Raw genomic sequence first — 26,767 nt, 5'->3', positions numbered from 1 at the left:
GACTAATAAGAGTTACTCAAACATGTGTGAATGAAACAAAACACAACTCTGGGTGTGTTTTTTATGAGGTAACAACATTCCAACATGGTTAAAAGCTCACAAGAGTCAATTTTGCGTAATATAGGACCTTTAAAGTACCTAGCCTAACTTTGGGTATTGTTAAAATTTTACTAACTGCCTTGTCTCTAGTTAACACAATATACCCAGGTGTTGGATTTTTTTATTTTTTTTTATTTTTTTTTATTTTTTGGGATTTGTCCTGTGGTTGCTCTGCTAATGTGGTTCTTGGGAAAATAACTGTTCGCTGGTGTTTTGTCAAGTTATACAGCACAATAAAAACTTAACAAAAACTTCACATTCTCTTATTACACATGTTTTCAGCAGTAGCATTGGAATGTTGTTAGCCGGCGGTGTGTGTATGTGTTTGAGTGCATACTACCTAGCCTGCGTGTGTGTATGAGACGCTAGCTGAGGTTAGCTTTCAGAGCCAGTGACTGTACACGAGGACATATCCCAGCTGTCCCTGTCCATCACCATGACCAGTGCGCTCACAGTGTACAGCAGTGTCCGAGCCAAAACTGCATGACTGTCCACTGGTGAGGGACGCTACCGAAGACTGCCCTGTCCCCTGTCCTCTGCTATGGGAATATAAAACAAGGAAGGAACATATAAACATTTGGGTTAGTTTTTTTTTGAGGTAAAATGAAATCTATTCAAGCTACTTTAGTTTTGGAAGTCTTTTCTTTGCTGCTTGTCGTCACTCCAAGTTGTGCACTACAAAGAGGTAAGTGGTTTAAGCTTGCATTTTCTGGTTATAGTGTTAGTACTACATTACAAATAATAGTATGAAGTAATTAGTAAGAAAGTGATACCCTTTTAGTAATATCGTTCCGGAGTGAAGATACTGCTTGTAAATACGTACGTGCAGTCCTCTTGTATCCATGGGTTTTAGAATGATGAAAACTAAGCAATGTTGCCATATAAAAGATCTCAAAGTAAAATGAATACGAAGTTGAATGAATACTGCACTTGGCTATGTATTTTTGGGTCTGTTTTGTCATCTGAGAAGACAAAAATGCTTGCAATCATAAACAAGAAGTGCATGTATTATGTCAGATGTGCTGGTTTATTAATAATTAAACAGCCTATATTACACAAACTTTACTCTTGTGAACTATAAGTCGTGATATAATGCCATTACCTCCTCAAAAACATACCTGAAGTTGTGTTTTGTTCCTTTGCACATATTTGACACTGCATTATTATATCTCCGAAGCTCTGATCCGCCTTGTGATGTCATGTCAAGTGGTAAGTTTCAAGTTAATATCTACCTTTTACCTTTTGTTCAGGCAATGGCAATGGAGCACTTCTGTATTACCATATGACATCACAAGGTGGACCAGAGTGTTTTTTGTTTGAGAGAAGAGCTGAATATTGGACTAAATATGCAGGGTTTGTGTGTTAAACATGTGTGAATGAAACAAAACACAACTCAGGAAACATCATTATAACAGAGATCAGAAAATACTGTAATATACGCACTTTAAGTAGGAATAAAATACAGGAAGGGGGTACAGACAGTAAGTACAATGTAGTTGATGCTTTTAAATTCATTCTAGATATATTAGCAACAACATTTCAAGTTTTGAGGCATAAATTGTATGTATACATAACTTTTCATGACTGAAACCCAAGGCATGTTTTTGATGAAGAACCAAATGCCCAATAAGATAACATTACATTACCTAGAATTCATACACTGTTTCCTGTTACATTTGTTGTATGGAGTATGGACAGCAGCACTCACCTGTTGTGTTGTGTTGAGCCAGAGAGCAGGAGGTGTTTATAAGACTCTGGTGCTGTGTAAATGTGACAAAGCCCATGTCCTCAGTGCACTTTACAGCATCCTGTCACAGAGCACACCCAAGAGCCCACTAACCTGCAAGTTCCTCCTGCTGACTCATCATATCACACTGTTATCGGTCCGTGAGGCAGGTTCATCTCTCATGGAGGCAGCTTGTGTTTTAAGAGTGTGTTGAGAGCCAATTCTTGCATTGCAGTTTGACAAAGATGTATATATATCTCCATGTGTGCATATATATGGTGAAACAGACAGAACTATGATCCACCATGTTATTACTTCTACCTTTTCAACATATAGGACCATTCTGTCACAGTATCATAGTTAAAGTGAACAGTCACTTCTTCAAAGCAGAAAAGGTTTCAAAGGAAGTTGTTGTTTTGTTTTTTTTACTGAGACATTTGACTGCCATTTGAAACCTTTTCTAACATGGAACATGAATGAATGGGATTACAAGGATCTCCGAAAACATGTCTTCTTTTCCTTCTCTCCATAGAGCTGACTTGGCCCAGAGGCATCAGCTGCTTGGAGACAAGCAATTGGTGGAACCCTCACTAGAAATGTTACATAGTGCATCTATACTATTACATTCATAATGGCTACTATTTTCATTAATATAAAATAAAAATAATAATAATAACACAGTGTCACTGTGCTATGTTGCACCTAGCTTCTATGCCAGATTGATTTAATTGGAATTAAATTGAAGTGATGTTTGTCCTCATCTGCTCCTCATCAGCATCATTTCATACACCCATTACTAAATAGTTGCGTGGCTCGTGATTTGATGAGCTCTGTTCATATTTAATGACCCACATTGTCTCCTGCTGTCACTGTGTCTCCACACAGACAATAGATGTGCTCTGACAGATTAGAGCGTGACTCTGGCTTGTCCCACTGTTTACAAACAAACATAATACAAAAGACATGCTGTTGGCTTTGGTGCACTTTAAAAGAAGACATTTGTAACAAAGTTGGTATCAAATTGTAAGTGTACAAAATAGGTTGTTGCATGTGATGCTCAAATTACAGTAAACTATCACGTAGACATCAAAATACAGTTTAAGAAATGTGCAATGTAAGCAATACCAAATACATAACACTGTACTTAAAGGTGGACAAGGGTCACAGGTTAGGTTTAAGTGGAATATGTCTCATTTGCTAGTTTCCATAGAAATATACAATTCAAGTTGAAGCATTGTCCATTTGCAGTGTACATATAAACTCATATCTGACACTAAACAAAAGCTATTTTACATTTGACTAAAGCAGGCCAAATATACAGAACAATAAAATGCTATCAAAATATGACATTTTTACAGGTGTGTTGTGTAACTTTTCTGGTGGAAGATTGGCTACTCTTCACCCGAAAGTTACACTTGTTACTGTAAAATTACAAAGAGGTTGATCAAGGACAATGCAGCTTAATCCACCAATTTAACACATGGATAAATTGAATACTTTTGGGCATACTTTTGTTTGCAATATACTGAGAAAAGCAAATGACCCAACAGTCAAACTATCAACTTCACATTTAAGTAACCCGGCGCCAAACAGATGGCAACCAACATGGAGGATCAGATTTACTGCCCCCAATGCTGGACAGGACAATCGCCAATGACAAGGTCAGAGCATGCAGTCGATATTTGGGAATAATACCTGCGCCAAAATGTCTGCCGTACGTCAAGATTTATGTAGGTGCAGTGCAAAGGAGCTGAGAGACAAAACCTTTGTTATGATGGTAGTTTATGGTGTTGTCCAACTGAAAGTGCTAAAAGTAGAACGAGCCGTCTGGACCTGGTTCTGAATTGAAAGCAGTTTTAAAAAGTTATGTCCAGATTTCAATATTGTTGTCTATTTCTGTAAAATATTTGAAAAAAATAAAACAAATGGTAATGGAGCTCAATTATTCTCTGATTATGGGAAAGATAGACTGTCTGACTGGGCAGAGTCTTAGTTTTTGTTTTTTCTTGAGTGATGCAGAAAAAAAGGAGTCTGTGTGAATGGTCATGTACAGTTAAAACCAGTGCTTTACATACACTATATATCGTTTTGGACATCTTTCTACAAGCTCCTCACAATAGTTGGCAGGAATTCCTCCTGACAGAACTAGTGTAACTGAGCCAAGTTTGTAGGCCGCCTTGCTCGCATATGCCTTTTCAGGCCTGCCCACAAATTTTCAATAAGATTGAGATCAGGGCTTTGTGATGACCACTCCAAAACATTGACTTTGTTATCCTTAAGCCACTTTGTAGCCAGCTTAGCAGTATGCTTCAGGTCATTGTCCATTTGGAAGACCCATTTGTGCCCAAGCTTTAACTTCCTGGCTGATGTTTTGAGATGTTACTTCAGTATTTCCACATAATGTTCTTTCCTCATGATGCCATCCATTTTGTGAAGTGCACCAGTCCCTCCAGCAGCAAAATAACCCCTCAACATGGTGCTGCCACCCCCATATTTTAGAGTTGGGATGGTGATCTTAGGCTTACAAGCTTCGCCCTTTTTCTTTTGCATGTGCAAACTGTACTCTTTTATACTTTATTTTTTATACTATACTTTTTTATGTTTCTCTAGGAGTAATTCTTCTTGGCTGAGTGGCCTTTCAGCCCATGTCGATACAGTACTCACTGTGGATAATAATACACTCTTACGAGATTCAGGCAGCATCTTCACAAGGTCTTTTGCTTTTGTTCTTGGGTTGATGCGCACCTTTCGGACAAAAGCATGGTCATCTCTGAGAAGTATGATAGCTGGACATTCCCATGGTCTTTATACTTGTGTACAATTGTTTGAATAGATAAACATGGGACTTTCAGGCATCTGGAAATTGAACCCAAGGATAAACCAGTCCACAGTTCTCTTCCTGATATCTTGGCTGATTTCTTTTGACTTTCCCATGATGTTACACAAAGAAGCAGTGTGTTTCGTGTGTCTTCAAATACATCCACAGGTGTGTCTCTAATTAACTCAAATGTTGTCAATAAACCTATCAGAAGCTTCCAAAAACATGACATCATCATCTGGGTTTTCCCAAATTGTTTAAAGTCATAGTAATCTTACTGTGAGTAAACTTCAGACTTTGAAGAAAGTAATGAAAAATTGTCTTAAAAAACTTACAAATACAAATAATTTTGGTAATCATAATTGAACTAAAACATTAAAAGTTTAGTTTTATTTCATGTCAGACAGTGGAAAAAAAAGTGTATGCATCTTTTTACAGCTGAAACCAGAAGTTTATATGGTTTCAACTGTATGTTAGATTTTGGGAATGATGAAGAAAGATTCAATCATAGGAACATGGTATGACATTAAGTCTTTCTACATATCAGTGGACTTGAAAGAAATTATATCTGGTTGGTTATATAGATTACAGCTAAAAATAGATGCTGGTATATGGTATATAGCACATGTGTCAAACTCAAGGCCCGGGGGCCAAATGCGGCCCTCCACATAATTTTATGTGGCCCTCGACAGGGTAAATTAAAAGACATGATGGTCTTAAAATGTCATTTTATCAGGAGATACGCAGTTACACAGCCATATCTTTACATCTAGGCAAATGCATATGCAATATTTGTAACTTGAATAAGCAATAAATACAGAAACAGTTAATTAAAAAGTTAAAAAAGTAGTTAGATTTATTTTACATGTGGCCTTTTGAGGGCAGCCATTTTGCTGATGTGGCCCTCAGTGAAAATGTGTTTGACACCCCTGGTATATAGTATACTGTATTATGCAGTTCTGTAAATGGGCCACCAGAGGCCACTATATAGTTGTCCTCAACATAAAGCTATGAATGTCAGCATATTTGTGTGTCATCATATAAATAAAAACCCATTATGTATTTATTTATTTATTTATTCACCAAAATAAAAGCATGTTTTTGTTTGTTTGTTATTTTTCATTTTGAATGTTTTTTTTTTATTTTTATTTTTTTTATTCCATTGAATAACACAGAAAACCATGCATCCTTACTGTGGGCAGGCTTCCATGTCTGCAACTCTTATTTGTCCTGGAGGAGGTCCTCCACCTGCTTGTTTCCATGGAAAAGTTGTTCCTTTGGCTATAATATTCAATAGTAGGGGATAAAACTTATCTTTCCCTTTGAAGAATATTCCAAAGTATGGTTTTAACTTTTTATTTCTATGGAATCATGAAGGTGAGTTTCAACCCCCAGAACATTGCATACGTGTTAAACGATAAAAAAAATAATAATAAAATAAACAGTGTCATTTTATATTGAATAAGGTTGCCTTTTTCTGTAAAATAAAATGTGTCAACACATAGATTACAATATTAGAACATCTTGTCTTGGCATATATGAAACAATTTCAACTTATTCATAGTTTTGAAATAGCAGAATGCACTGTAATTCAATGTACTTATATTATTTATTTATTTATGTTTTGTTTTTTATTATTATTTTTTATTTATTTTTATTTTTTTAACTCAGCAGCATTGTGTTATTTAGACATACAGACACAATTTACAACTACATTTTTCACTTTTGTGTAAAATTATACCTGTATGCAATATAACCCAGGGTATTTCCTTGTCATAAAGTGGCTGTATTGTTGGAGCAAAAAAACCCAAAAAAAAACATTACATCTGTTACAGTGCTGTTAAATGTTTTCCCCCGATGTTTCACCATAAATATATTTCAGATTCTTCTTGACAAATGTATTTTCCTCTAACCCTTGTCACACGTATCTAAAATAAAAGCTCCTACTTCCCAACCCACTGATTTACACAAACCTACCTGATCCTTATGAGCAAACCAGGTGGCTTGACTCCTTTAACAGAGTACTTCAAACCAGTACTTCAGCCTTCCTCCACTGAGTGCTGAAATATGATCAAAGTCACTGTACTCATAAGGGGATATAACCTGGTTTTGAACCCTGGGTATGCATTATCATGAAATGTATTCTTGATGAAACAGTACAAATACTATCTCTGAATGTTGAATCAATTATAGTTAAAGGCGCTGGACCTTTTTACTGTCTTAATCCTTATAATCGCTTTTCACAATTGTCGAGTGTTGTCGTGGCAGTAAAGCTAACAACAACTAGAATGTTAAGGCACACTTCCTGATTAGTGGACAATAAAATGCTTTCTACTTAGATGCTGACAGTACACAGCAGGCTTATTTTGAAACTCAAGAGGTGCTTATATAGTATATGTTTACTGAGGCAAGACCATAGAAATGGAAATGGGCGTGCTTCTGGGTCCATCGAATGCTGCTGTCAGGCTCACCAAGTTTGTACTGACCCGTTCTAAATGATCCTAGTTTCTTTATTTTGCTATTTTGTCCATAACTCAAGATATGAACATTAATAAGAGACAAATCACCTGCCTTCTTTCCTCAAGGTTGCTCTCCCTAGGGTTTGATTTGATTAATAGCGTTGCTAAGCGCCCGTCCCCTGCCAAACCAGCAGTGCGGGCAGAAAGGGGCTTTGCCTTCCACAGCTTCTCCCCAGATTGTCTCTTTGGTTGCTATGATACTCGCGGTTGGAATTCCTAATAAGGAACTGAGCTCCAAATTTGCCTCCATAACTGTTTGTCTCTATGAGCTTCATTTGACTGGAGCCGAACGCTGTGGGTGATGTCAAAGGTGCTACAGTGGACTGAACTGGGTTTTGCAGTCCATAATTGGAGGATTCCATTAGCCTAGAGGAGAAATATGTGGTTTCAACTGAGTTTTGAATATGTGATGGCAACTGTGTGTTTATAAAGTGTAGGGTCAGTGGAGCCATGTTGCTTTAACGAAACTATGTTTTATGTTCTATACTATGTACTATAGTTTAGTAAAGTACTGTAGAGTAGAGTAAACTTTTTGGTATTTGTACTTCAGTACTTTTTACAGTTTACTTCACTACATTTGAGAGCAGTATCTGTACTTTCTACTTCACTACATTTTTGATCTGGACTTAAAATAAAAATAATTTTTCATATGATTTGAGGCCTTATTTTTTACCATGTTCGTAGTAACATCCTGACTAAAGGTTTTGAGTTCAAGCTTCAGCTTTGAGCAAACACATATACATACACAAATTTCATGAGAAAAAAATAATACATTTGTTTTGCAACTGTTGACCAAAATCTGTAACAATCTTTACTCAATATCAGACTTTCAAACAAATTAACAATTGTATGAAATGCTTTAACTTTGTACTCTTTAAGGCAAGGCAAGTTTATTTGTATAGCACAATTCGTACACAAAGTAATTCAAAGTGCTTTACAGAATAAGGACATTAAAATGGCACAAATCAAAACATAAATAATCACAAATAATCATCATAAAATTAATATTAAAACAGAAGAGTGCAGAATAAAAACCTTTCAGTCATACACACAGCTAAACAGAACTGTTTTGAGCCTGGATTTAAACGTTGCCAAAGTAGAGGTCTGTCTCACATCTTCAGGAAGACTGTTCCAGGTTTTAGCTGCATAAAAGTGAAAAGCTGATTCTCCATGTTTAGTCCTGACTCTGGGCACCAGCAGGAGGCCGGACCCTGAAGTCCTCAAATTGTGACATGGTTCATATGGCACTAACATGTCAGAAATGTACATTTTTAAACAGGTACTTTAACTTTAGTAGATTTTTTTATGTGATACTTTTACTTCAGTAACTTTTTATCTTGTATTTTACTTAAGTAACAAAAGTGAGTACTTTATCTGTCACTGATCTCTATTTTGCCATATAATAAAGTAACAATTGTTTATCCCCAGTACAGATACATTGTAAAAACAGCTCTTTAGGTCAAAGAAACTGCTGTGTGTGATGTGTGGTCTGTTGCACGGTTAGCATGCTAGTTGTTATTAGTTTTACCGTGATGGCAAAACACCACTCTGGCCTCTGAAAGTTGTGAAAAGCGCTTATAAACTATGAATTAGGTTGCTTGGAGTGTGCTAGGAAAGTGAGGAATAACTTCGGACCATTGTAAACAGTTTGAAGCCTTTAATGTGTTCAATCTTCTGCAGCTCCTCGGATCATCACACTATTGGAGACCGTGGACGTGCTACTGGACCATAATGCCACTTTTATCTGTGAAGTGGAGTCCCGCCCGTCTGCTGACATCACCTGGACCAAGAACAACCATCAAATTATGTACGCCATCACCACATATTCAACAAATATCATCTTTTTCTCAAACAATTATACATTTATTTAGTTGTTTTGCTTCTTCCTATGTCCCACCAGGTACTATGAGCAGCGCTACATAACCAAGGAGCAGGGTCAAATGCTGATCATCCCACATGTGAGAGAGTCGGACAATGGAGAGTACTGCTGTATTGCTAGTAATGGTATCGGAGAACCGGCCAAGAGCTGTGGAGCACTGCAGCTAAAAATGAGTAGGTCTAAACTATAGGCGCAAATCACAGACTATATATATAAATGTACATAGCTAACCTGCTAGCCACCACTTTCTCAAGAGGAAGTGAGCATGGGTGCACTTCTGGCTCCAGCGACTCCAATTACAATTCACTTTCTGTTGAAAAACTTGTCACCCCTCTCTCCATATCTGCTGCTGTCAGGCTCGTCGTTTTGGTCTTAAAATGTTCGGATTAACCTGCTCTACGTGATGCTGGTATTTTTATTTGGCTATTATGTCCGTAAATCAAGATATGAACATTAATAACAGACAAATCAGATGCCTTCTTTCCCCAAGGTCGCTCCTGTTAACGTTAGCAACAGGTTTGATTGACAGCATTGCTAGCATCCGCCTCCTGCTAAACCACCTGTGCGGTTGTGAAGGGGCGCTACTTCCAACAGCCTCGCTCCACATTGGTTCTTTGGTTGCTATGATGCTCGCGGTCAGAAGTCCAAATATGGAACTCAGCTATAAATTTGCTCCATAACTGCTGGCCTCGATGAGCTTGATTTGATTGAAGCCAAACGCTGTGGGTGACGTCACACTCCCTTAGTCCACTTCTTTATACAGTCAGTCTTTTCATAACTTTTTCAATGTGGTAAAAGTTACTTAGGAAGAATATAGGGAAACTTTGAACAGTTTATCTTATTGTGTTACCACGATTGGCCTAGACCAGTCATGCCCAAACTGTGGCCCAGGGGTCAAATGCGGTCCTCAGACTAATTTTTCTTGGCCCTCAAGCTTCCAGGTGAATTTGCCCATATTACCTTAAACAGTGCCTTTAACTGTACATTTCTGAAAATCTACTTTAACAAGCCCATATCAAATATTTAATGTGTCCCATTGAGGATGTTAACGTGAATAAAGGTCTAGTGGTTCAGTCTAACTTGTAATAATAACGTAACAATAACATAGAAGGTATAAGACAAAGTAGAGTAGTATTCTTGACAGAATTCATGCAACAATTTAAAATGTTTAAAAAAACTGAAAAATTATGGGCAAAATTATTAACTTTTTTGTTTTGTTTTTCAGAACCACAAATCAAGCGCCATCCCACCAACGTCACCTTGCTGATTGATTCCAAAGCGGTGTTGCCGTGCGTTACGTTCGGCAACCCCAAACCCGATGTCACCTGGCTGAAAGACGATGAGCTTATCAAGGTGTGCAATATTTGTTACATTTTACAAACCATTAAACTTTTTGCTGTTTTATTGACTTTTGTTTCTGCCTATGCCAGCTGAGTGAGCGTGTGACCATCTTGGACTATGGAGCGCTGAAGATCCACAACATTCAGAAAGAGGATGCAGGCCAGTACCGGTGTGTGGCCCGGAACAGTTTTGGATTGGCCTTCTCCAAACCAGTCACCATAGAAGTGCAAGGTATGTTTCTTCAGTCTTTAAACAAACAGATTTGCTCAAAATTTGGGGCATTTATGTTAGATTGATTGTTCATGCAAACGTAGGTATCTGTAAGAAAATGAATACAAAATCTAAAGAAATAAAAGTATATAAAATGTCATTCAGCACAGTAGCTAAGAAGTTAATATTGCAAATAAATCTATAAAATAAACAATTAATTGGGGCTCTACCTGCTTGTCAGTGCCCAACAAAGCTTGGTTAGTACTTGGATGAGAGACCGCTGAGAACAACAAGGGCCACAGTGGGCAAGACACTTCACCCACCTTGTATGGATGTGGTGTGTTGGTTGGAGGGGCCAGTGGCACAGATTGGTATCCTTGTTTTAGTCTGCCCTAGGAAAATCCCAGGGCAGCCGTGGCCACAAGTATGACGTGAATGAAAATTGCACTATAAAGCTTCTTTCAGATGCATTATTATTAGTATTATATGTCAAAAAAGAGCACACTCATCAACATCCAATTCCAGTTCAATCAATTACTTGTCTACAAAGCTACTGCAAAAAAAAAAAAAAAAAAAAAAGCCTATCGTCTCAAATCTAACCACTCAAACCCTTTACCCACCCCCCCCCACAGACACATTACTGCCACAGGGGTGATAAGTTATGGACCCTCCCTCAGCGTGGAACCTTCTGGATCAGCATATGCCTTGTGCAACACATAAAAGTGTCCCCCATCGTCTGCCTGTGATTTGTGTGTGTCTGCAGCGCCGGCGCGGATCCTGCGTGTTCCAAAAGAGAAAAGGGTCGCATATGGCAGCCAGATCTCCTTGGAGTGCAATGCAACGGGCAACCCCATCCCCACCATCACCTGGCTGGAGAACGGAAATACTGTAAGTAATGGTGGAGGATGGTGATAAAAGTGAACATTTGGGCTGATGCAGAAAAAGTAGGAACAGGAAACAATGTATTTATATAAAGACAGATTAAATTTGCGACTCATGAGTTTAATCTGGCTTTTTGCATAAATACCAAAAATACCACATCTTCAGCTAACTCCCTCTTTTTTAACTTCTCTTTTCTGCTGTTGTCCCATACAAATCCTTATAATGTAAAATGATTAGCCGAATAATACCAAGAAAAAGACCTACAGCCCTAATGAACATAGCAATTTTGTAATTCTTCTGATAAATGTAGTTATGTCAAAGTCTTGGAATGCAACAGAAATGTGCAAAATCCTGCCTGTAGTTGTCTTAATAAAGGTTCAAGAATTGCACAAAATGTGTGTGGACTGTAAACACGGAAATTCCAGAGATATCAACTTTGGGCAATAACATAATGAAAAAATCTCTTTGCTTTCTTTTTTCTTTCTTTCTTTCTTTCTTTATTTATTTCTTTATTTATTTTTTATATTTTAATTTAGATTTTTAATTTTTATTTATTTATTTATGTATTTATTTATTTAATTGTTTTATTTAGTTAGTTTTTTATTTAGTTTTTATGTATTTTTTATTTTTTATTTTTATTTTTTATAATTTGTATTAATTAATTTACTTATTTTTATTATGATGGCAGTCATTATCATGTGTATCCATTCATCCGAAATACCATGATCACAAATGCTATATTTGATACTCTGATATTCTATTCATGTCTTTAACATCCATTTAGATAATTGCGTGTAGATCGTTAATTTCCAGCCTCTACCTAGAAATAAAAGTACATGAAAAATCATACATGGTTTAACTAACAAGTATACATGCTCAATCTGGAAATCTGAGCATGGATCGGGTGTGGACAATAGTTGTTACATTCCACCATTGTTGTCACTTAATACAGCTTGCTACAGAGGCATTTTGTCACATAGCATACATTATCACACATTGTCAGCTCTAAAGCCTTATAATGCTAACGTAGGGATGCTAACAAGTGGTTGCTATAAAACAATCTGTTGTTTTGTCATTGCCAGTGCATATTTTTTCATGTATATTCAAGGTTAGCGCTGCCATCGTCATTCGGGTTGTATTGTTTCGCATGTGGCTGCCTATCTTGACAGCAAAGAAGTTCTATACGGATTATAAAGTCGATGTAAAGCTTCTTGGAGAATCGCTGCATTGTTGACATGTTGGCCACGCGAACGCTGGACATTTTACTCAAATCAACCTACTTTATATCAGATTTTAGCAGTAAAACTATTCCCAAATTCTCCTTTAAAATGAATGGGATTCCCACTTAGCCGGAATTACCATCCCAAAGAAAGCAGGGTTTAGTCTCATTTACAGCAAAAGTGGGTGGGGTGGAATCAGGTCATTAGAGTAAAAATATAAATTCCATTACAAAACACTAACCTCATATTGTGGTTCTTTGACAATAACATTAAGAAACATATGTCACCTAATAGCGCATAGACTGTCCAGTAGCTATGTGCAATGTAGTCATCTCCCTGCTTACAGTACCCGATAAGCAGAGACTACATTTGGTCTAAAATCGAAATCGAAATGATGGCACACGGGCAAGATCGGGTCCATCAGACAATCTAGTGTAGCCCACAGCGCACTTAAAATCCATTTCTAAATACACATTTCTTTGCCACAGTTTGACTAATGGAGAAAAGCTTCATATAAAAGCAATCCATTATGAGTAATACTGAAAAAATTAACTTGTATGTTAACAATGTGAACTGGTTTTGGTTTCAGTCCGGCGACAGTAGCTGAGTTGGTAGTGTTCGTCCATTGATTTGAAGGTTGGCAGATTCAAAAATCCTGCTCTCAACATAAAGCATAATTAGTAGAGCGGTCAGATCCACTAGCCCACAGGTTGGCGGTGCAATTCCAGCAAACACAGATGAATGCTGTTGCTGTTTTGTACACTGGTATGTGGATGCGTGTGTGAACGGGTGAGTGGTTCCTTGATGTAAAGGACTTAGAAGGTAGAAAAATGCTATGTAAATGTGGCCATATAATGTGACCGTTTGCGAGTCATGTCTGCATACTTTTTTGCCCTACTTGTACTTTATAAGGTTATGGTTAAAGTACACATTATTGTTCCTGGAGGGAAATTTGTCCTCTGCATTTGACCCATCCTTTAATGCCACTGGTGCAATCTGTCACGAGCCAATATTAGAATATATCCTTCCTTTTGCCATTGCCGCTTTAGCTGTTACCTGTGCCCTTACATACTTTATTCAATTGAACATTTTACGCTAACGTTGGTTTTGATACTTAAGACGTGTATTCTAATCAGATCAGAAAGTAAACTGCTTTGAATTTTGTCTGGTAGTTAAACATGGCAGATGCTACATTCAGACAATATTGTTCAGACTTTGTAGGAATAAATTGGATATTTTGAAGGCACTGGCTAGGGTTGTCGAAAATCAGATACTAATCAATACTAAAACTAGTATCAAAACAAGATACTACTTTGAGCAGGTATTGATACTAAACAAGTCACTTTCACAGTACAAAAATTAACCTTTCCTGAATATCTTTAGAATGATCTTGACCTGTTTCAGAACAAGTATAAGAGCTCATAGAATAGTATACACCCACTACATGAACATGCGTGGACGACTCAAATATAAAGCTACATGGCAATATAAAACAAAGTACTATGATTTAATGTTGAAAATCACATTCTACTGTCTCATAGCATGTTTTATTTATTTATTATTTATTATCATCGTGCATCAGAATCAGTACCGAGTCTATTTCTTGGTGTCAAAATAGAGTTTGAAATGTTTGTATTGTGACAGTCTAGTATGAACTTCAACATTAATGTGCATATTCATTTATTTTAATTAAAACTTGCTAATCAAAAATCACGATCAAGATATCTGAGACGGAAAAAGAGAATGTGATGCCATCCAGCCTTAATGTAACCTGAAACGATGCTAATCAAATTTTCCAAATCAAAATACGAACCTACTCTTTAGTCACTGTTAATCCTATAATCCCATTCATTATTACCCATATATAATTGTATTTATATAGAATAAATAATTTAAACATATTTTTATTTGGGTGTTTCTGTCCAGGGTGCACCTCCACACCCCTCCGTGGTTTAGCTGTAGGATCAGTTATCTAAACATGGCTGGAATTCTCATTATGTTGACAGAGGATTGAGGAGCTTGTGTTTCATTTAGTCACTAATGCACGGAGTTATCACGGGGTTATTAGCTATTATTGACTTATTATTTGAAATGAAGATCCACGATGCTGGTCCTGTCATCCGATTAAAAGTGTTTTGAATGGATTTATCGAAAACGCACTTGATATTAAATTCTTGTGTGGTCTCTGTTTTTAATCATTTCTCATTGTAACTTAAAACAGTGAAGATTAGGAACACCCAACTCTCCGTTTGCGGACACACACATTGAAACGCAATTTTGTGTAATCAGATTTATTTCGTTCATCTGTCTGTCATCATTTGTGTGCCATTTTGTTGTCACTTTAGGGAAAATGGTTCATAATCCGCGAGAAATCTTTTTCTGCGTTATCTTAAAATATTTAGTTAAAAATATACAGTAAAAGTTTTGTTTGAGTTAGTATTAAACAAGGTCTAAAATACTACACTCACTGATTATTGCATATCAGTGTGACCATAGAGTTACTGATGGAGAAAGGCTGCATATAAAACCAATCCATTAAAAAAAGAACTTGCATGTTAACAAAGTGGGACAGTTTTGGATTTCGTTGGGGCGACAGTAGCTCAGTTGTTCAGTGTCAGCTGATCCAAAGGTTGGTGGTTTGTATCCGGCTCTCAACATAAAACATAACTGGTAGAGCGGTCAGATCCCCTGGCCCAAAGTTTGGCGGTGCAGTTCCAGCTCTCACAGATGAATGCTGTCATTGTGTCCTTGGGCAAGACACTTAACCCATCTCGCCCTCAGTGTCAGTGTACACTGGTGTGTGAAAGTGTATTTGAATGGGGGAGTGGTTCGTTAATGTTGAGCGCTTTGAGAACCTAGAAGGCAGAGAAACCCTATATAGAAGTGACCATGTAATGTGACCCTTTGAGAGTCCTGTTTCCCTCCTTTTTTTGCCCTTCTATGTAATAAGGTTATGATTAAAAGTACACATTATTATCCCTGTAGAGAATATGTCTTCTGCATTTGGCCCATCCTTTAATGTCACCGGTGCAACCTGTCAGGAGCAAAGGGTGCCACAGTGCTGCACCCGCGCTCTTGAGCTAGTCTTGGTCAGGAGTATCTTCACTGGAGGTTTGTCCCTATGCTGCATGTTTTTGGTTGATGGGGGAAGTGCCCAAAAGAAAACCCACCCAGACACAGAAGGGAAACCATAGACTGTACATATAAATGAACATAATTAACCTGCTAGCCGCTGAAAATAGGAACTGGGCGTGCTTCCTGCCCCATCGGCTCTGCCTCCACTTCACGTTTTTGGTCTTAAAATGGTCGGATTAACACGCTCTACATGATCCTGGTGTTTTAATTTAATAATTGTGTCCGTAAATCAAGATATAAACATTAGCAGCAGGTTTGATTGACAGTGTTGCTTTGATTGACAGGTTTGATTGACAGTAGTGTTGGTGGGCAGGGGCGTTACCTTCAAAAGCCTCGCTCTGGATTGGCTCTGTGGTTGCTATGATACTTGCGGTCGAATTCCAAATATGGCACTTGTCTCCACATAACTGCTAGAAATTATGAGCTTCATTCAACTGGAGCAGAACACTACGGGAGACGTCACACTCCCTTAGTCCACTTCTTTACGCAATCTAGGAACCCTTTTGCTGTGAGGCATGAGCGTTAGCCACAGAGCCACCATGCTGCTATAATACAATCGCATTCCTTCTGCATTTACAACATGCTGTTATCAGGATTTTGGCAAAGCGTCAAGGTTGTTAATATGCCTTAAACAGGTGACTGACCAATGCAACTGTAAATTTAGCCATATCTCCAATCAACACCTCCTCACTCTGCCGGCTCTCCCATATATCTTGTATATTTTTGTAAGTGCAAAACAGGATCTAAAAGCAACATGTACATTTCTTGCCTATCTTTGACCGTGTGTGAATACAAGCACGTCTGAAATGAAAACAACACTATATTAATCACCAGCTATGAATGTACACTGTATTTTATCCACTTGACAGCTTGGATGATTAAGATAACTGATTTGCAACTGGGTGTGTTAAAAATATTCTGAGATGCTTAGGTTAACTAGAAGCTTACAAAACTGATTGAATGATAATAATGCGCATTTCCAGACGCTCTAAGTTGCTTTATAACTTTGTGCATTCTTCATTCATTGCATACTTGGTGATGGTAAACTACCGGTACTATTATTGCCACTGACACATCTCTTTTCTTCCATATATACAAGATATTTGGGAGAACAGAGATGTGACGAGTCCGAGCTTTGACAATGACGTTTGTAAACTGTAGCGTCAATGAATGTCTATGTCTACCAAGTGTGTTCTCATCATGATAATTGTTTTATGTATTTATTTTCAGATCTCTGGTGCTTCCGTGGATGAAACCCTGGTAGCAGACGTGATCCTTTCTGTTCTGAAGGTGACTGTAACTAAACCGGCCCTGTACACTTGCCTGGCCTCCAACAAACACAGCGCTGGAGCCAACACAGTCAAAGCCACAGCCAGAGTCACTGTTGCAGGTAACTATAGTAACAACAATCGTGTGTGTTCCATTATACATTTTTCGAAGATGCTTTCAGTGTAGGTCAACAACAACAGGCAGAGGTGGGTAGTACCGTACTCATTTACATTTACTCAGTTACACTTACTTCGGTAACTTTTTAGAGAAACTGTACTTATCTATCTAGTAACATGTTTTTACTCCTACTTGAGTCATATTTTTAGTGAAGTAACAGCCGTCTGACTTGAGTAAAGGTTTTGTTGACTCTTCCCGCTAAGACTGCAAGTGGCAAAAGGTGTATGTTGAGAAAATCCTTTGAACATTTGCGTTTCATGCTCTGTTTTTTTAAATTTTTGTGTCTGTCCCTTGAAAATAGCAGATTTGTGCATTATTATTATTATTATTATTCCATCCCAAACATTACCCTTTAATTTACTCTTGCTTGAGTTGTACTTTTCTCAAATACTTCTGTTACTTTTAAGTTGTTGAGTAATTTTTTGAACCATTACTTTGCACTTCTACTTGAGTAATATTATTTTAAAATAACATATTTCTAGTTACTCTACCCACCTCTGTCCAAAAAACACATGTTTTGGTTTCCAGGTTTGTAGTGACATTGACTCGCACTCATTTCCTGAACATTAACCATAATTACTATGTTCCTAACCTTAACCCAAACCGCAACATTCAGGATGCACTAAGTAACTTTTCTGGTGGAGTGTCTGCCACCTGCTTGTCTGTAGGTGTCACTGCTTTACCTACAAAGTTCCACACAATGGCATTTATAATTTATCTATCACCAAAGAGACAAGCCGGTCAGATCTATGGAGAGACAAACCTGTTTACTGTGAGAAAGCATGTTTTCCAAGATATTTCCTATAGCAATGTAGTGGAATAAATAGAAGTTTAATACATACATATATACTGTGGAATATTCCAGGCAAAGCAATTGGTGACAGACCCACCACTAGAAAAGTTACATAGTGCATTTTTAACCTAAATTAAACCAAAATTTTAACCTAAGCTGATTCTGTGTGTCCAATATTGAAGTATTTACCTTTTGGGGACCTGATTTTTGGTCCTCACAAATTAAAAGGTCCTCGCAATGTGATGAATATCTGTTTATTATAGTTGTGCAGTAATATTTGACAACATTACTACATATTAACCCACTGCGCCCTTTTTTTTAGCTCATTGTACGCCTATGTTAACACAAGACATAACATAAGAAGAATAGACAATGCATTTATAAAACACGCAAATGTATTCATGCTTTTGTCCTTTTTTGGGTTAATTATAGAACTACCTTTGTGGTTTAGTGCCATATAAGACCGAGTTTAGTCCCATTTTTGATGATTTTAGATCTGGTGGTACTTGGAAAATCAAATATTATCATAGGCAGTACTTGGTGTGAAAATTTTGAGAGCCACCGACAAGCTGAAAATGTTACTTAAGCGACAATCTTTTTTGTTGCAATGCTAATTTTATATCACATTCTTTGCTTCTTGTGTTATTCTTTGGGGGCTTCAGCTGTGGTCTCCCCATTTGCCCTGACAGCCAAAACCCCCACACCTCACCCCCACCCCCTCCGACCATGTGCCCAGGACACACTCACCTCCCTGGGTCACGGACCACACACACACTGTCTGGTCTGTCTGTCACTGTCCTCATTGAGCTGTATTATGTGACAGAAGCAACATGGCGAGTCGTAGCTTTAAACCCAAGCTTACAATTTCTTATCTAACTGATATGTTTTTGTTTATCTTTTTTCCCCTGCCTCTTCAACCTGTGTCGTCTGGATTCTGCCACTTCCCCATAGAGTGGAGGTAAGGTTTTGCTTAAGTATTCTGGTTTGCAGTGTTGATTTTCCATGTACTGCCCTGTCTAATTTGAGTCAGTGAGTAATGCTATTTAAAAATGTCAAATTGAATAGCTTAAGCTAATTTGTTTACAGTCAACAGAAGTGCATTGCCAAAGTGGAGTAGTAGTGCTACAGGGTTGTTATTTTCCCCTTATTTTTTATTATTGGATTTTGCACTTAAAAATAAATAAATTAATTAATAAATAGTAATAATAATAATAATAATAATAATAATAATAATAATAATAATAATAATTAATCCAAAGATACAAAGAAAACCACATTGTGCAGATTTCTATTTTTTATTTATGTATATATTATTATTTTTATTGACAAAAAATACATTATTATTATTATTATTATTATTATTATTATTATTATTATTATTATTATTATTATTATTATGTGTAATGCCTCAGTCATCCAGGTATGATCCATAGTAAGGAAGAATTCAAATCTGTCAACTGGACAAAGGCTTTTAAAGTAAAGTACTGTTTTATCTAATTTGAGTTAGTGACTAATGCTGTTTAAAAATGCTGGACTGAATAGCTCAGGATAATTTGTTCACAGTCAACACAAATGCATTGTGACAGTGAAATGGTAGTGCTAGAAGATTTTTATTTTTCCCCATTATATTTTATTATTTGGATTTTGCACTTAAAAGAAAAAAACACATTGTAAAAATTTCTACTTTTTTTTTTTTTTTTTTTTTTTTCGTGATCCATAGTAAAATAATAATTCAAATCTGTCAATCGGACAAAAGTTTTTAGAGTAAAGTAGGGCTGTTATCATGCGAATGTTTGTTTCTACAGTCTGGCCTCTGAAAATGTGCTTATAAACTGGTGAATAATTATGATGCTTGGAAGGTGTTAAGAATAAGTTTGGACAACTACAGTTTAAAACAAACTAGGTCTTTCACATTTTTAAAAATCAAAGAGCGTTCCCACAGTTTATTTGCTGGCACCCATTTATTTCTTCACGCAGGGCAGTCTATGGGTTGGTTGAACTTGTTTAGTGTTTTCAAACACACTCTCATCATCCGTAGAGTCTGTTGTTCATCAATTAGATCAAATTTGAATCTGAAATTAATGAGTTTGACAAATTACCTTGAACCCCATAGCAGGACTTGTCGCGGTACACATATGTTACGATTGCGCTGAACAATAGAGCTCATTTCCAAACATATTCAAACCCCGCCCTCACATCTGGAGCTTATCACCTCAGCATGTAAAAAGTGTGATAGTGAGGAACAAATGATGAAGGAGAGGTGAATGTGCAGCCAAGCGAAGGACTGACTGATTTACAGATAGACACATCTGGACTGGGAGAACTCACAATAGGACTAGTAAAGTGTGGGACAGGTGGACCAGAGTATGGGTGGACAACAGGTTCAAGCCATAGGGAACATATTATTTCATGTTATTTCAAGTTATACGCAGTTTCAAGTCTGTACATGAAGTTTATAATGTAAATACATGAGTGCAGTGTTTCTGGTATGTGTTCCACTGTTGGTACGTGGAATCCTCTGCAACTGAAAAGAGTACGTGGAGTCGTGTTTTGTTTCATTCACGCATGTTTGAGAAACCCTTAGTCTGTCTACACCTGCAATTCTCAACATGCTCTGTTGCACCTTGTGATGTCATGTAGTGGTAGTTGGACATTCCAGGTCTGAAATGGTCCAAATGTGTGTTAAACATGTGTGAATGAAACAAAACACAACTCCTGGTATGTTTGTGATGAGGAAACAACATTATAACAGATGAGAAAATAGTGTAATATTATAGCTTTGAGTCAATTTAATCCACACTTTTGTCCTCCTTTGGATTGATCCTTGTTTAGAACAGTATGTAGTCCTGTTTTAGCTCCTATAGTTTAGATCTATATAATCGTTTTAGACCTGGTTTAGATCTGGAAGTACTTGGAAGGCCAAATATTGTCTTAGGTGGTACTTAGTGATTTAACAAACTGGTCTCACTATATTAAGGTCATTTTAAACAATAGCGGTCTAACCTCCTGGGTATAAAGTCCAATGTTGTGTCTACAAATTTGATTTAAATTCCTTTCCAAATTAATTAAGCATCTAGGGATATGCAATATAGATAGAAGAACATATATGATGGACAGTGTTTTGATGAACCAATATGACAGATAAGTAAAAGTATTTAAGCGACACTGGACACATTAGACCCTTAAATACGTTCAAATGACATCGAAACATTCTGTCTGTATCAATAATGTTTAGTACACATGGGGGCCGGCTAAAACGAATATTGTTAAAATGCAGATTTTTGTTGGAAAAATATCAGGTTTTGGGGTCTGGTCACTATTTGAAATGATCTGTTTCAACTTTTAAATATGTGAATTTACTTTTTGAATACGATTTAATCATGAAAATTTGACTGTTACCCCCATCTGGGAGTATGACATCAGTAAATAAACGTTCTTGTAATGTGTAAATCTCATTTTCTCATATTGCAATAATACTGTGCATTTCAGACATCACTACTTTAATGGGATATCCTTTGAAAATACTTTTTATGATCCAATTCTACAAAAACATGCACCAGTTCTGCACAGTAATAACATCAAAACAACAATGAATAACCCAAGTCCAATCTGTTCTTTTCTTCCAGACTCTACAAGGGGGTAACGGGCTACTGCAGCGCCTATCGTGGTGATGCGTGTCGGGGCATCCTTCGAGACGACTCCCTGGTTTTCTTTAACTCTTCTCTGTCAGACCCTGAGGACACGCAGGAGTACCTGGTGCAGAGCTCGTGGAACAACCTGGAGGGCCTCAGTAGCACGTGCGCTCCGGCGGTACGATCCCTGCTGTGTCACTCCGCGTTTCCTGACTGTAACCCCTCGGGCTTAGGACCTGCTCCCAAACCAGTCTGCAGGTGAGACAAGGAAGAGCCGGCATTCAAAAAGGGTTTGAAGGGACGATATGGAAGATTTTGTGTCCCCATATACAAGGTAGACATGTTCAAATCAAATATTGTTCTTAAAGATTATTGTAACGCTGATTTATTCTTTATTACAAAAACACTGGGACATTATGGCCATGTTAATGTTATAATCTGGTGTTTTGGTTCTCAAGACAAATATCCAATCAGAAAGCAGAATGAGCCTCATATGAGTCAGATTTAATGCTGAAATCCAGTTGCAGTCAACCTAAAAGGACTCACTTTGATCTGAAGCCTTACTATCTAAACCCCAGCACCTACAGCCAATCATTAATCAGTGCTAGTGCAGCCTGTGCAGCTCAGGGAGTGAATCCTGGAAGTTCTGAGCTTTCACATCCATGTTTAAATGGATGGTTTGATTCCATCTCCCATCAGTACATATTGTTTTTTTTTGCATTTGGGCAGACACTTAACCACCTTGCCTCCAATGTAAGCGTTTCGAGTGCTTTGTTACACAAGAGGAGTGCATGTATAAATGTATGTAACCTTAATCTTTTATCATTTGCATTAGTATTTGGTAGACTTTTTGGTATCTTAAAATGTTATGATGTGATTTAATATACAGGGTGTCCATAGAGTCTCTTCACAAATTAAAACATTTATTACAAAGGCAATTAATAAGATATTTTCATCAGACTTGTTCTATTGTTCTCAGTGGTTTCTAAAGTTTTTTACCTCATTTAATACACCTTACTCACAGGATCAATGATTTCCTCAGATAGAAAGAGAATGTGGCGACTAAGAACGTCTAACACTGTCCCTGTCGTCCATACTTTGTTCTGTAGTTTCGTTGAGTCTGCGTATCTGATCTAGCTTTCATTACTAAATTTAGCCTTAAACCCTTTTCCAATACTCAAAATGTGCTGCACAAACCAAACGTGTTCAGCTTTAAACCCTTGATTTGTGATGTCTTGTGTGTAACAGGGAGCATTGTCTGGCAGTGAAGGAGCTGTACTGCCATAAGGAGTGGATGATTCTGGAGAGCAGCACCTCAGTACAGTCTGGCCTTTATGGTCCTCTCAGTGGACCTCTGTCTCCTTCTTTACACCTGCCCAACTGCCTGGCCTTACCCAGTCTGCACGCCAACCCCGACACCTGCACACATGTTCCCTTTGTCGGTAAGTAGTATGTTTTATTGATTTAATACATTTTAAGACACTCAAGGTCACCATATAATTCAGATCTCTGTATAATCCTTTTATCATGATCACAGAATAGATGTTTCAAACTACAAAACACAATAAAAAAAGTCGAGAAAATAGCTACAATAAAATACATTATGTTGAAATACACATTTGCAAAGGGGGGTAGAATAAGTTTGTCTGAACAAGTGAGTTTTGAGCAGGGATTTGAACTGGGTTATGGACTCCATCGATGAACTCCAAAGTCGAGGAGCCATGTAACTGAAAGCTCAAAACCTGGACTAGACCAGAAGACTACAACAGGACCAAACCAAGTCTACATCAACAAGTTTACAAATTACAACTGGGCTCAAACCGGGACCAAATCGTGAAAAGAGTGAACGCACCCAATACTGCCACAATATGTACCACTCAACTACATGCCTATGGTTTATATTCAGTACTATGAAAGTGCAATTCTAGTTCAAAATCCTACTTTTTATCTTTATTTCAGACATCAAGAGAAATGAAGTTACAGGTGAGTGACATCTTACACTGACAAATTTGAATAATGTCGTTTACTAGTTGTCTAATCCTCACTGTCTGTAACAGCGTTCTGCTACAACGAGAGAGGGCGTTTTTACCAGGGGGATGTAAACGTGACCAGATCAGGAATACCATGTCAGGCGTGGAGCCAGCAGGTAGTTTCAGAGCTTTGTATGAAACGACGTACATTTTGCCTTTGTATGGTGGATGTTTGCTTATAATAAGAGATGCTATTGTTATTATTTAGTGGTTCAAGAGCTACTCCAGGTGGCACACGGTATTCCTCTATAGTTTAAATATGTATTGCATTTTTGTCATCCTGGTTTATAAGTAGTATAGCAATTGTCTAGTCCTATTTTATAACACAGTTTATCCCGAGTATAGTACAGTATTGTGCAGTAGCTTAGGGACTCAGCGTTACAATTTTCAACACAAATTAGGGTGAACTAGATGAAGATGGAGATATATAATGACTAAGATGTAGCAGTAGAAGTAGTCGTCAGTGTATGTGTGTATGTATGTATAGCTTTTTCATGGGCGCCCTGTTAAAATATAAAAAAACACTAAGAAAAACAAACAAAACAAATAACTACATGAGTCAGTTTAACACATTAAAAACATTTGTAGGTGTGATTATAAAGGTTTATCACCAGATTATTAAAGTGCATTAGTGGCACATGTTAGGGAAGCAAAATAACCAAAAGCTTTTTTTCTCATTTCAGTTCTAGTGCGGCCAGACAATCATGAGATCTTGTATTAAAAGTTGCTGTATCAAAGTTCAACAAGCAAGTGGGATATTGAGGCAGTCTGTCAAGTAGTCCCTTATAAATACAGTTTATACAATGTTGTTTTCTTCTGACAGAGAGCGATGGCCAACCTACTTAGCTGTACCTTAAACTGTGCACATAAGGCATTAGCTCTTAGACTCACTGAATTGCCATACAGCTGTGTAGCTTTCACTCAGTATTCCTAAGATTTGTTACGTACAAAAGTTTTTCCCAGTTGGACTATGCTCGAGCATGAGATGCACTGTGTAATAGAGTATAGCGTTGTAACGGCTATGCAAGTGGGTTTTACAGAAGAACTCATGACACTAGAGACATATTCATAAATACATGGGGCATTTATAGAAGACAATGTATTTTGCTCTCGAGATAATATAATTTCTTTCAGCTTTACAACTTAGGTAAAGTGTCTTGCTTAAGGACACGCCACCACTTCAGTCGCTGTCACATATTGTAAATATGCAATCCCACACCTGTAAATATGCAGGATTATAGCCAGTGCTCATTTTCATCCTTTGTCCCTTGCTAGAAAAAAAAACAAAAAAACACCCAGCCACACCACAGCTTATAGAAACAATAAATACAAAATACAAAATTGACTTTTTGTAGCGTTCTACTATGTTATAATATTGTTTCCTCATCAAAAACATACCTTAAGAGGTTTTATTTCTCACCCATGCATGTTGGAGTAATTTAGTCATCTCTCCCGGACCCCTTTTCAACCCTCCTTACGTTTAGCTGTACAATCCTGTCCAATGCTCAACCCATAAACTTATGTTATTCATCCTCCAGCACGGCAATTTTTCATAAATATACAAGCATGATGCAACACGGTATACTACAACTTCACAAACCTGTGTTGATTCTGGTGTGGTAGCGCTCTGAAGGGGAGTGAGTGAGAGCAAAGGGAAGGGTGTCAAAAATGAAACTGAAACTAATTAAACATTTTAAAATGTTGTTTTCAGATAATGCCGTATATTCAAAACAATACAAGGTAACATGATGATCTAAATATTTAATGTGTTAATGAATACCCGATAAACATGTTCAGTTATTTCTGGACAAATTGAGTCTCCAGACCCTGCTGTCTCTGTAGGTGTTATTGGCTGCATCCTCAGAGAAATATTTTACTGCCAAAAAACCTAGAATGGCTTAGTTTATTTTTGTATGTTCTGAAAATCTACAAAATGACTTAGGCAATTATGCTACAAGGCTTTAATGGTCTGCAGCTTCAAAATGTGATATGATATTCTTGTATATTTTGCAGATATCCAACTGAAGTCATTTCTATAAACACTAGTAAAATGCATGAACTCCACATAGGCCTGTCACTGGAATTACTCTACAGTACTGACTTATCGTTCAGTATATGAAAGATGGAACAAGGTCAATATTTATTGTGTGTACATTTTCTTTGCAATATTGGGAAGTGTTTTGTGATATTTTGGCTGTATGATTTGATATCGGCCTGGTCCTCATGTCCTCAGTTGTGTCTCAAGCCCGTTCAAATGTGATCGTGCAATCAGATTTCTTTTTTTTTTCAGCGATCCATGTGAAATGAAGGAGCTCATTAGTCACCTACGATTTACATATAAAATCAATTTTCTCTCACCTCAGATTAAGAGTTTAGTGCTTCGCCAATTGATTCTGCAGAGATTCATGATGTTTTTCAGCCCCCTGTGATATTTTTTTGCTTTATTTTTTTTCAACCAGGCCAGCCATGCATGTCCCTGATTGGCTAATCCACCTGTCAATCACATCCATTTGAAAACAGGCAGATTCACCGATGATTAGACTCACACCTTTGTAAAGTATAGAAGAAGTGTGTACTCTGGATCCCAGGCATGATCCCATGATGAGAACTGAGCTGTGGGACGATGAATGAATAACTTCTATGCAGTAGTGGAAGGTAACGAAGTAAAAGTAGTACAAATTCTGTACTTGAATAGAATTTTTAGGTATCTGTACTTTATTTAAGTACATTTTACAGTGAATACTTTGTTTTACTTTGCTTCACTACATTTGAGAGGAGGTATCTGAACTTTCTACTTCAGTACATTTTTGAACTGGACTGAAAAGTAAAAAGTACTTCTTATATGATCTGAGGGGCTAAAGTTTTCATGTTGAGGCGTTGGCTTTGAACAAACAGATAAATACACAAAATTTAAAAAAAATAAATAAATAAGACATTGATTCGTATTGCAACTGTTGACCAAAATATGTGTCATTTTTAAAACAATATCACTCCATTTAACACTTAAACAAATCAACACTTTTATATGTTTTACTCT

At 37.2% G+C, this 26,767-nt stretch overlaps 1 protein-coding gene across 1 annotated transcript in view; it reads left to right on the top strand.

The window, feature by feature from the left end:
* Nucleotides 1-696: 696 nt before the first annotated feature.
* The window catches only part of musk (muscle, skeletal, receptor tyrosine kinase), a 47,225-nt gene continuing 21,154 nt past the window's right edge, over nucleotides 697-26,767 (top strand). Inside the window, exons 1-12 of the mRNA XM_033975897.2 lie at nucleotides 697-784; nucleotides 8,843-8,969; nucleotides 9,063-9,214; nucleotides 10,267-10,394; nucleotides 10,472-10,613; nucleotides 11,356-11,480; nucleotides 17,060-17,219; nucleotides 19,020-19,026; nucleotides 21,695-21,958; nucleotides 22,949-23,142; nucleotides 23,660-23,683; nucleotides 23,758-23,846. Of these exons, the coding sequence (XP_033831788.1) occupies nucleotides 703-784; nucleotides 8,843-8,969; nucleotides 9,063-9,214; nucleotides 10,267-10,394; nucleotides 10,472-10,613; nucleotides 11,356-11,480; nucleotides 17,060-17,219; nucleotides 19,020-19,026; nucleotides 21,695-21,958; nucleotides 22,949-23,142; nucleotides 23,660-23,683; nucleotides 23,758-23,846 (1,494 nt within the window). The 5' untranslated portion in view covers nucleotides 697-702. The remainder of the gene's footprint in view (nucleotides 785-8,842; nucleotides 8,970-9,062; nucleotides 9,215-10,266; nucleotides 10,395-10,471; nucleotides 10,614-11,355; nucleotides 11,481-17,059; nucleotides 17,220-19,019; nucleotides 19,027-21,694; nucleotides 21,959-22,948; nucleotides 23,143-23,659; nucleotides 23,684-23,757; nucleotides 23,847-26,767) is intronic.

This window comes from Periophthalmus magnuspinnatus, chromosome 12, assembly GCF_009829125.3.
Source record: "Periophthalmus magnuspinnatus isolate fPerMag1 chromosome 12, fPerMag1.2.pri, whole genome shotgun sequence".
NCBI lineage: Eukaryota > Metazoa > Chordata > Actinopteri > Gobiiformes > Gobiidae > Periophthalmus > Periophthalmus magnuspinnatus.
This window is presented reverse-complemented; position numbering and strand designations above follow the sequence as displayed.